Here is a 12022-nt window from a genome sequence, read left to right on the forward strand (position 1 = left end):
AATCCACCGGAATTGCCATTTGCTAGCTATACAACCTTTGATTTTCATAAAAACTAAATAATGTAATGGTATAAACTGTTTATTATAGACCATTTGTAGCAAGTGTTTAATAAAGGGTATAAAATGCCATAAAAGTGGGATTTCTCTTCCTAACATTTAGGTTGCTTAGAGTTTTCACTGTTAGAAAGAATGCTTCAGTGAGCACCCCTATGCAGGCATGTTTTCACATTTATTTCTGTTAAGCTCTAGAGGTAAGACTGCAGAATTACCTCTTATGAATATATTTTATATGTTGATAGCTGATACCCAGCTGTCTCCAGAAATGTTGGGCTAATTTATACTTTTGTAGAAATAACTTATTAAGTTATTTGGTAATAACTGGCTAATGTTTTTACAAAAAAGTAAAGCCATTAAAACTACTCTTATCCCACCCATGTAAATACCTAATGGATTAGATTAACTGTATTTGATTATTCTTTTCAGTACTTAACTAATGCAGAATAAAATTACATTTATTTATGTTTCTTTGAATATTGGTGAATGTATGTATTGTCTTGATTACTTTTAGTCAAGATTACTTTACTTGATTACTTGATTACTTGTATTACTTTTTGTCCATCTTCTGTTAGAATGTTGGATTTGTTTATAAGGGATCTTTGTTACGAACATTAACCCTGTGTCATATTTGTTGTAAATGTTTATTATTTGTCTTTCTTTTTTTTTTTAAATCTTAACTCCATTATAATTAACATAGTATATTCTTTGTCTTTTTTTTTTTTAATTTTTGCTATGCAGAATATTTGGATTCGTATCTAGTTAAGTTTAACATTATTTTACTTCATGTTTTTTTTTTCATGTGTTTCTTTGATGTGAAAGATTAATATCAAGACATGGGAGGGACCATGGATTGGGGAATAGCTTTACTTTTTTCTAAGTAATTAACCAGAGTAAGTTTTAATATCTGGTAGAAGAGCTTCCCCTTAGCCTTTCTCTTTTATAATTATGGGTATTTGTACATATTTGGTTTTCCAGATGAGCTTTATAATAACCTATGAAGTTCCCAAAAGAATCTTCTCGTCAAGCTTTTGATTGAAATAACAGTATTGTCTTATACCAGAAAAAAAGGTTGCATTGGTACTTCACCTTTCTTATGTCTTTTTCTTTAGAAATTTCAGAGCCAAGCATATCACCAGTAACAAGTACTGTCCCGCCAACCTCTGCATCAAATCAGCAGAAGGAAAAGAAGAAGAGGAAAAAAGACCCTTCAAAGGGAAGATGGGTAGAAGGCATAACCTCTGAGGGTTACCATTACTATTATGATCTCATCACAGGAGGTAGGTCATTTAGGCATAGAAATAGTAAGGAACGATAACTGACAGTTAATTTTGTGTTAATATTAGCACATTTAAGCAGTAGAAGAGTATAGCTTTACATCTTTGCCACAATAGTAAAAAAAGTTATGTGCCCTTTAAATACCCTTTTTGGGGCACCTCAGTGGCTCAGTTGGTTAAGTATCTGACTCGATTTCGGTTTAGGTCGTGATCTCATGGTTCCTGAGATTGAGTCTGGCAAGCTTTTTGGGATTCTCTCTCTCCCTCTTTCTTTGTCCCTTTCCTGCTCACTCCCCCCTGCTCCTCCCCCCCTCACATAAATGAATAAATAAGTAAGCATACAAATAAGTGTATAGTTATAGATATATATATATAATCCTCTTAGAATGACTTAACATCATACTTCATTAAAGCCTTAAGAATGGATTCCTTACAAATAAGTTAAAACTATATTTTTCTCAAAACTTTCCAAAACTATGAACTAAATGGAAATAAAACATTTTACATAGAAGTAAGGCGTTTCAGATCCACTTTGCAAATTGCAGGGATTCTTAAAATACTCTGTCAGAAAGATTTTTCTATCCAAAAGTGGACTGGGAACCAGAAGCCATTTTCTTTTTTATGTAGCTGTCTTGATTACCTAGTAAAGAACTACCCCCTCCACCCCAGATTAATGCTTTGGATATCACTTTCTAACAAAATACATAATGGTATTTTCAAGTGAGAATATCAAAAACATCTTTTTGTTTTCCTTTAAAACTAAATGTATTGGGGATTTTTGTTCCATATAAATTCTGAGATAAATACATTTTTTGTACATTTATGAAGCATCTTACTCTCAGAAACATAAAATTTAAGGTTAGAAATAAACATGATAAAAGGAATTTTAAAGTGTTACAGTATAGAGATATAAGTAAGATTATAAAGGAACTCAGAATACTGAGGTATTAATTGTAATTATGTGGATCTGACAGATCATCACAGAAATTGATTTTGAGCTGATCTGTAAGATGAGAGGATCAGGGGGGCCCTGGGTGGCTCAGGCAGTTAAGTATCTGACTTGGGCTCAGGTCATGATCTCACAGTTTGTGAGTTCGAGCCTTGCATCAGGCTCTCTGCTGTCAGCAGCAGAGCTGCCTTTGGGTCCTCTGTCTCCCTCTGTCTCTCATCCACATGTGCACACACATTCTCTCTCTCAAAAATAAATAAATATTAAAAAAAAACCAAACAGATGAGAGCATCAGGAATGATGTCTTATTCACTATTTGCATCTCTAGCACCAAACACAGGGCCTAGCATGGTACAGACAGTTTATAGATATTGATTGAAAAAAGATTATATACTAGGTTGTTACAAGGGTAAAGCAAGCTTTCAATTTTTTTTTTTTTTTTTTTTTTTTTTTTTGGGACAGAGAGAGACAGAGCATGAATGGGGGAGGGGCAGAGAGAGAGGGAGACACAGAATCGGAAACAGGCTCCAGGCTCTGAGCCATCAGCCCAGAGCCTGACGCGGGGCTCGAACTCACGGACCGCGAGATCGTGACCTGGCTGAAGTCGGACGCTTAACCGACTGCGCCACCCAGGCGCCCCAAAGCAAGCTTTCTAAACAGGTGTAGTGATACGAAGCTTTAAAAAGTTTGAAAGTTTAGGGAATAGTCGTCATCTGGTGGAGGTAAAACACACAGTTCTTTTAAGATGTCCTAGCAGAAGAAAGAGGCTGGAAAAAATAGATTGGTGCCGTAGCATGGAGGATTAGGAGGATAATGCTGCCATTTACTGAGGTATGAAATGCAGAAAGAGTAAGTGAAAGTGGGACATAATGAATTCAGTTTTTGGTATGTTGAGGTTCAAGGTACCTCTAGAACATTCACATGGTAACATTCAATAGCTGATTAGAATCTGGAATTAGAGAGATAAATTGAGTCTACAAATGGAGATAATGTATTAACTTTTAGGAGTATATGAGATCACAAGGAGAAAGGAGAGAACAAGAAATACAAAGAGTGGGTAGTACATATATTAAAGGAATGGAAAGAAGGAAAGCCAGAAAAAAGTTAAGTAAGAATGATCAGAAAGGAAATGAGATCAGAGTTAACCATGCAGAAAACCTTGGGTTACAAGTATTATTATAATTGTTAAGGTTTTTAGAATCACAGTATTAGACTACATAGGAATAGTATTAATCACTCACCATTTGCAATGAGCCTTAAGAGAAGTGCATGTGAGATAGTTCAGCAGTGAACCATGATTGTATGCTAGAGATCATAAGTCTTGCTCAGATTTACATTGAAACTGCTAATTATGTGTTCCTTCTAAATCCTATTGTCTGCTTCCTTTGTCTGCCATCCTACTGTATATACTCTTGTTCTCAGCAAGACCCTTGGACAACACAGGTATTAGGGGCACTGAAAATCTCCTTATAACTTTTTTTAAACTACAGCTGACATGCAATGTTATATTAGTTTCAGATGTACAAAACAGTGATTTGACAATTCTGTTTTTTTTTTTTTTTTTTTTTTTTTTTTTAATTTTTTTCAACATTTTTTATTTATTTTTGGGACAGAGAGAGACATAGCATGAACGGGGGAGGGGCAGAGAGAGAGGGAGACACAGAATCGGAAACAGGCTCCAGGCTCTGAGCCATCAGCCCAGAGCCCGACGCGGGGCTCGAACTCACGGACAGCGAGATCGTGACCTGGCTGAAGTCGGACGCTTAACCGACTGCGCCACCCAGGCGCCCCTTGACAATTCTGTACATTAACCAATGCTCTCCACAAGTGTAGTCACCATACAGCATTATTGCAGTATTATTGGCTGTATTCCCTTTGCTGTACTTTTCTTCATCTCTATGGCTTATTTATTTTATAACTGGAACTGTGAACCTGTTAATCTCCTTCACTTGTTTTATCTATCCTCCTTCTCCCCCCTTCTATAACCACCAGTTCTCAGTATTTAAGAGTCTGATTTGTTTTGTTGTTTTTTTAGACTACACATGTAAATGAAATTATATGGTATTTGTCTTTCTCTGTCTGACCTACTTCACTTAGCATAATATTCTCTAGGTTCATCCATGCTGTCACAAATGGCAAAATTTTAATTTTTTTTTTATGGCGAAGTAATATTCCATTGTGTGTGTGTGCATGTGTGTGTGAGAGAGAGAGAGAGTTGTGAAAGAGCTATGTATCTCACATTTTTATCCATTCATCTATCAGTGAACACTTAGGTTGCTTCTATATCCTGGCTATTATAAATAAATGCTGCAATAAACATAGGGTACGTATATCTTTTCGAGTTAGTGTTTCATTTTCTTTGGATATATGTCTGTAGTGGAATTACAGGATCATAGGGTATTTTATAACTTTTGACTCCCCAAAAACTTAACTACTAATAGCCTATTGTTGACTGGAAGCCTTATGGATAACACAGTCAATTGACACATATTTTGTGTATGTGTTGTATACTGTATTCTTACAGTAATACCTTATTAATTTTTTCATTTCTAGACTACATGGTTCATCTAGTTTTTTCAAATTGTCACAAATCTCTAAAAAAATTCTCAGTTTATTTATTGAAAAAAATCTGCTTATAAGTGGACCCATGCAGTTCAAACTCCTGTTGTTCAAGGGTCACCTGTACTTATTTTTTCCTGCATCCTTCATCTTGTTCCTCTTCTGAGTCATTCTTTCTGTCCCTCACTTTCCCCTCCCCAGGATGTTAAACTGCCATCTCATACCTTCAAAACTTACCAAGCCTGGGGTGCCTGCCTGGCTCAGTCTGAAGACCATGTGACTCTTGATCTCTGGGTTGTGAATTCAAGCCCCAAACTGTAGAGATTACTAACAAAAAAATAAATAAAAAACTTAAAAACTTTTCAAGCCTGAATTCTATGAAGTCTTTAGGAGAAGTCCTACCTGGCTCTAATAATTCCTTTGAAAGTACCGGTAATTTCTAATCCTTCATTCAGTTCTTCCTTCTTGGTTAAATATTATTCACATGTGTTCTATACAGTATTACTGGGATATATGTTCTTTTTATTTTTCAATTATATTTTTAATTATAGATCTGCAGTGTTTTGTACACATTGAATATCTTGTAAATTTTTGCCAAATTTTTTGAAGTTTTTCTTCTTTTTAAGCGAAAAAATTTTGTAAATGCAATATATTTTGCTTTAAGCATCCCAGTGGGAGAGACCTGAAGGATTTCAAGGAAACTTAAAAAAGGTAACTGAAGCACATTGATAGTGTCTTTGCTTTATTCTTTAAACTGATTGGTTCCCGGGGTTTTTATAGAGTTATCATAAGCTAATTTTCTTCCAAATAAGCCCTTTCTACACACTTTGTTCCTTTATTTCTTTAATTCTTTTGTGAGAAGGCTGGGTGGAAGAAGAAAAGTGGTATCTACCTAAAAACTCCATGTAGGGCAAATATCAGTTGATTAACAGTCAGTTGCCATTCAGATGTCCCTACCCATCTGCAAAGAATTGTTCCTGGCTTTCAGAGGTGAGATAGTCTCTCCCTGAGAGTTGGCTCAGTATTAACACAAACCAAGCTTCCTGACCATAGTCAGTACTGTCACCCATAACTCCTGGTGTCAAGAGAAAAGGAAAGGTAGTTGACTCTGCCTTAGTTATTTAACATAGTAAAACTACATCATTGTCTTCAGTTTATGCTTTTTTTTCCCCCTCCCAATAGACAGCAGGGAAGACTGTTTGGGTAGAAGGTTTAAGCGAAGATGGTTATACCTACTATTATAATACAGAAACAGGAGGTAAGTATTACCTTTGATTATTCTAACTATATAGAATTGTACCTGAAACTGCTTAGTAGCCTGCTAATAAAGGAAACTTGGGGGTTTTAGTATAGTGATAAACATGTTTCTATAGCAAGTATGTATTACTTTTTGTTGTTTGAAAGCAATACAATAGAAAAGCAGAAAGATTCTCATTTATAATATGCTGTACTGCTTATTATTCTCAATTGATACCCCATTCACAAATTTTAAAAATCATTTTAACTTTCACTGCCATTATTGATTTTTATTGTGACTGTTATAGGAGTATAATCATTAACTTGGAAGGTACCTTAGAAATCATCTAATTCAACTTGCCTTTTTTCCTTTTCTAAAAATCAAAACAAGCTATTTTAGCAGTGGCTGAAATTGTCAAATTTTCATTTTTACTAATTCAATAACGTTTTGGTTATATATGAATATAAAATATAACTACTGTTACCTAGTTATTATGTAGGTTTTTCAAATTAAGATTTTATCTAATTTAATTTTATAAAATGGGTTATCAAGTAATTGTATTTAGTTTCTACTATAATTAAATTTACCAGGATGTGTATAGTATCAATATAACTTTAGGAGACTTTATTAATTAAATTTCTACTATCGAAAACCCTCTACATACCATTAAATCTTTTAGGGGGAAGAGGCCTTCTTAGCCTCCAAGTAGATACCTAGCCTGCCCAGTGATAGTAATCATTCTATCTCAGTAAAATTGCAGTACTGAGTCTTTCTAAAGATAAAATAATATAGTAATACAGCTAGAGAGTTGGATCTGAGTTTAATGCATAGCTTCTTCCCTTAGCAGCTATATGATTGTGGGCAAGTCACTAAACCTATAGCTGCTCTTATGTAAAGTAGAAGTGATTATATGTACTATCTTCGGTCATGAGGGTCACGTATCTATAGTTCTCAGAACAGTACCTGATACATAGTAGGTGCTTAAGTTATTTACTTCCTGAAAGTTTTTTTATTTATGTGAAATATAGATAAGGAAATAATGTTTTTATTAATGTTGTAAAGCATCCTTTTTTTTTTTTTTTTTTTTTTTGTAAGATTTTATTTTTAAGTAATCTCTACACCCAACATGGGGCTCAAACTAACTCATAATCCCCAGATCAAGAGTTGCACACTCCACCAACTGAGCCAGCCAGGTGCCCCGGAAAGCATCCTCTTTAATAAGAGACAAATTGATTTGCCCTCAAACAGTTCCAGTTTATGTCTAGATGAGTATAATTATTAATAGAGCCCCTTTCGCTCTTAAAAACTGTCTCCGTTGGGCAGTAAATCTTAGAATCCCTTTTCCTTTTATTAAATGAAAAATAGAGAATAACTGCAAGATAATTAGAAATGCTGTCATTTCTGGACCACTGGATGGCAGTAGAATTCAGTGGAGATTATTTTTTTCCTAGTATAAAAATGACAAATTATATTCATTCAGATCTTCACTGTATGATTTTACTTTGTGAGAATCCCAGGAAATCTTTGTGATAAATAAAGATTTATAAATTCCAGGAAATCTGATATGTGTTCAATATCACATATTGGTGTAAGTTATGAGAGTCTTTAGAAGGTATTGCCCAATTCTTAGGTCTCTTTCCTTTGGGGCTGTAGTTATACATCTAGAGAATCCAGATTGAAATCAGCTTCTAAAAGGTAAAAGAGCAAGAGCTTTGGAAACTCTTATTTAAGTTACCTTCTTAAATGAATGATGGTGGGAAATAAATGCAATGTTGTTATTTAATACTATATTGTAAAAAAAAAAAGGTTAAAAAAAGTAATGTATTTTAAGTGATAGGGAATGTTATATCGGGAGTTATTTCTGAATAGAATTGGTAATAAGTAAATAACACGACTATTAAAATGTGTTGAATAGAATCCAGATGGGAAAAACCTGATGATTTCATTCCACATTCTGGCGACCTGCTTTCTAATAAAGTCAGTGAAAACTCACTTGATACCCTAGAAGAGTCCAAATCATCAGATTCTCATAGTGATTCTGATGGGGAGCAGGAAGCAGAAAAAGGAGAGGCCTCTACAGAAACACAAAAGCCAAAAATAAAGTTTAAGGTAGGTTCTTGTTTTATTCTTTACAAAACTGTAACAGTTTAAAGCTTGACAGACTTACCTAGTTTTCTGGTGGAAGATAGAAATAAAACCAAGACGTGTATTTTTAGCAAATGGATAGATGGTTATTACCATTTATTAGTATCCGTTTGGTAGCAAGACAATCAGTTCATTGTCCTCATTAACTGTCCTCTCCTCATTAGGAGTTAGACCTCCTAAGTTTGAAATACCTCTAACATCCAGAGAGCTGTCTGAACATACAAGGCTGAGTATCTAGGCTAGAACTACTAATTTGAGTATTATCAGCTTACTAGTAGTAATTTAAATCTCAGATTGGGTGAGATAACCTAGGAAAATGATTTTGGGTAACATTAAACATTTCAGTGACTGGCAGGGAAAGAGGAGCCCACAATGAATAGAGTGGCTAGAAAGTTATACAGAGAAGCAAAATCTAATATCCAAGAAGCCAAAGGAATAGAGAACATCAAGGATTAATTAGGTCTAGGAAAAGAAAAATGTCCATTGAATTTTACAATAAAGAAGGCCTTAAGCCCTTCCTGCAGTTTTACCAGAGTTTGGGGTGGTGGAACTCAGATTGTATTGTACAGCTGAAACTAGTATTATACTATATATTGACTAACTGGAATTTGAATAAAAATTAAAAAAAAAAAAAGATTTTAGAGGAAGGGCAACTGTTTCATGGTGTATATGTGGTTTGGATATGAAATGAAAAGTAGAAATTAGTTGACAGGCTGATGGCTGCACATTGACTCTTAATCATGAGAGGTTTATGGTGGTGATGTGTTAAGAGGGACTCCACAAAGGAGATAGAAAGGGGATACCAATAAGGGTAGGCAGGCTGGTCATGGAGCAAGGAATAAACTCATTTTCGGTAAGAAGATAAGGTTTTCCTTTAAAAAGTAGGACTATGGATGAGTTGGTATCAGGGAAGAAATTGAGAGTCATACCCTTTTAGCCTTAGTTTACTCATTCATAAAGAAATTAAGATTGCTTGCTGAGAGTGAGGAGCTTTGAAGAGCTTGACAACACTAATGGATTGAAACAGTCACTCAGCTGGGGTGTGAGACGAATTGAACCAAGTAATAGGATTCACAGGTGGTACTGAGTCCCGGGCCATAGCCGGAAGGTAAAATCAGTCATTTCTGTAGTATTGTTAGTCCTCCTTTTGTGATCTTTCCAGCAAGAGCTCAGGTGACAAGGCAAAAATGACACATAGCATTGATTCATGGTTGACATTACTGACCTGAGAAGTGAAGAAAATTCAAGGATGCTGGAAAGAGAGTATTTTGAGACCACATATAGGATCTCATCATAGTTTTGATTTGTATTTCCATGATGATGAGTGATGCTGAGCATCTTTTTATGTGTCTATTGGCCATCTGGATTTCTTCTTTGCAAAAATAGCTGTTCATGTCTTCTGCCCATTTTTTCAATTATTTGTTTTTTGGATGTTTGTATAAGTTCTTTATGTATTTTAGATATTAACCCTTTATGGGATGTGTCATCTTCAAATATTTTCTCCCATTAAGTAGGTTACCTTTTAGTTTTGTTGATTGTTTGCTTTGCTATGCAGAAACTAGTTATTTTGATACAGTCCCAGTAGTTTATTTTTGCTCTTTTTTCCCTTCCCTCAGGAGACATATCTAGAAAATGTTGCTACAGCCCATATCAGAAACATTACCACCTATGTTCTTTTCTAGGATTTTTATGGTTTTAGGTCTCACATTTAGGCTTTTAATCCATTTTGAATTTTTTTGTGTGTATGGTTTAAGAAAATGGTCCAGTTTCATTTTTTTGCATGTAGCTGACCGGTTTTCCCAACACCATTTATTGTAAAGTCTTTTTCCCATTGTATAGTCTTTTCCCATTGTATAGTCTTTGTCAAAGATTAATTGACCATATAATTGTGGGTTCATTTCCGGCTTTTCTGTTTTGTTCCATGGATCCAAGTGTCTATTTCTGTGCCAGTACCATACTCTTTTGATCACTACAGCTTTGTAATACAACTTGAAGTCTGTGATTTTTTTTTCCCCTCTTAGTAACACTTGACACACCAATGATTGGATAAGTCTGTGTTGAAATTTTTTAGGTCCTATACAATAGACAGTCATGGGGACAAAGATATTTAAGGGTGCAGGCAAAAATATATATTTCTAAAATGATTCCCTGTGGACATGGAGCTCTGTAATGAAGGATGTAAAATCTGTCAGCATCACTGATCATCAGGGAAATGCAAATAAAAAGTATAAGGAGCGGGGCACCTGGGTGACTCAGTCAGTTGAGTGTCCCGCTTCAGCTCAGGTCATGATCTTGTAGTTCACAAGTTTGAGCCCCGCGTCAGGCTCTGTGCTGACAGCTTAGAGCCTGGAGCCTGCTTTGGATTCTGTTGTCTCCCTGTCTCTCTGCCCCTCCCCCACTTACACTCTGTCTCTCTCTCTCTCAAACATAAACAAACATTAAACAAAAAAATTTTTTTAAATAAAAACTACAAGGAGATACCACTTCACAGCTCCGAGAATAGCTAAAATCAAAAACAGTAAACAGGTGTTGGCAAGGATGTAGAGAAAAAGGAACCCCCTCACACTGTTGTTAGGAATGCAAACTGGTGGAGCCATTGTGGAAAACAGTATGGAGGTTCCTCAAAAAAATTAAAAATAGAACTACCCTAGGATCCAGTAATCACACTACTGGGTATTTACCCAAAAAATACAAAAACACAAACTCAGAGGGTTACATGCACCTGTATGTTTATTACAACATTATTTACAATAGCCAAACTATGGAAGCACCCCAAGTGCTCATGGATAAAGAAGATGTGTATATATAGTGTTTATATACACAGTGGAATATTATTTGGCCACAAAAAAGGAGTGAAATCTTGCCATTTGCAAAGAAATGGATGGAGCTAGAAAGTATAATGGTAAGCAAAATAAGTCAGTCACAGGAAGACGAATGCTATATTATTTCATTCGTATGTAGAATTTAAGAAACAACGCAAATGGGCAAAGGAAAAAAAGACAAACCAGGAAACTAAACCTTAGCTATAGAGAATAAGCTGATAGTTACCAGAGGGAAGGTGGGTGGGGGGATGGGTAGAGTAGTTTATGGGGATTAAAGAATACACTTCCAATGTTTTAAAGAATGATCAAAAATAAATAAAATGATTCACCATGGATGTGGATCTCTGTAATGATGAGGTCAGCAAAGTAAGGACACAGAGAAGTTAAGGCATTAGAGATGGTATTGAGGTTACAGACAGGAGGTAAGGAAGGGAGGAAGCCAGAAGAATAACTTACTGTAGTTAGAAGGGGGGACTTTTAGAGTTTAAAATTTCCCAAGTGGGACATTTTTGAGTGATGACATAATTCAAATTAAAAAGGAACATAGATGTGAGGATTTGCTATTTGAATACTACCTATGTACTAGGCGCTATGTATGATGGAAAATATATAACATTAGGTGACTGAAATATAGCGAAAGGCACAGTCCTTGATTTTGAGGCTCACAAAACAGGCTAGGGAATTTTTAAGGTCCAGAATGATGAGTTGAATAGAAAGAACATGGTAAAAAACAACAACAAAAAATATGGTAAAGACATCAGTGTATATGGGATAGTGGCCAAAGGTCATTAGCTCATGTAAGGAAGCGTGGAAGACAGCGTGTATAGGAGGTGATATACGCTCCAGAGGAGGAGGCATTTATTACATTGCATTAGAATCAAAGCATAAATTATGATCTCTGAAAATCTGTTATTAAAAAGAAGTCAGAGCTTGGAAACAGTGAAGAGAATGCTAAAAGCAGATGCTGCTTCCTATCTTT

The 12022-nt window shown here is 35.3% G+C and overlaps 1 protein-coding gene across 1 annotated transcript in view; it reads left to right on the forward strand.

Annotated features, from left to right (window-relative positions):
- WBP4 (WW domain binding protein 4) overlaps positions 1-12022 on the forward strand; it is a 60992-nt gene that overhangs the window by 6095 nt on the left and 42875 nt on the right. Inside the window, exons 5-8 of the mRNA XM_058683840.1 lie at positions 1167-1334; positions 5504-5550; positions 6022-6097; positions 7992-8185. Of these exons, the coding sequence (XP_058539823.1) occupies positions 1167-1334; positions 5504-5550; positions 6022-6097; positions 7992-8185 (485 nt within the window). The remainder of the gene's footprint in view (positions 1-1166; positions 1335-5503; positions 5551-6021; positions 6098-7991; positions 8186-12022) is intronic.

Source organism: Neofelis nebulosa, chromosome 1, assembly GCF_028018385.1.
Source record: "Neofelis nebulosa isolate mNeoNeb1 chromosome 1, mNeoNeb1.pri, whole genome shotgun sequence".
Taxonomy (NCBI): domain Eukaryota; kingdom Metazoa; phylum Chordata; class Mammalia; order Carnivora; family Felidae; genus Neofelis; species Neofelis nebulosa.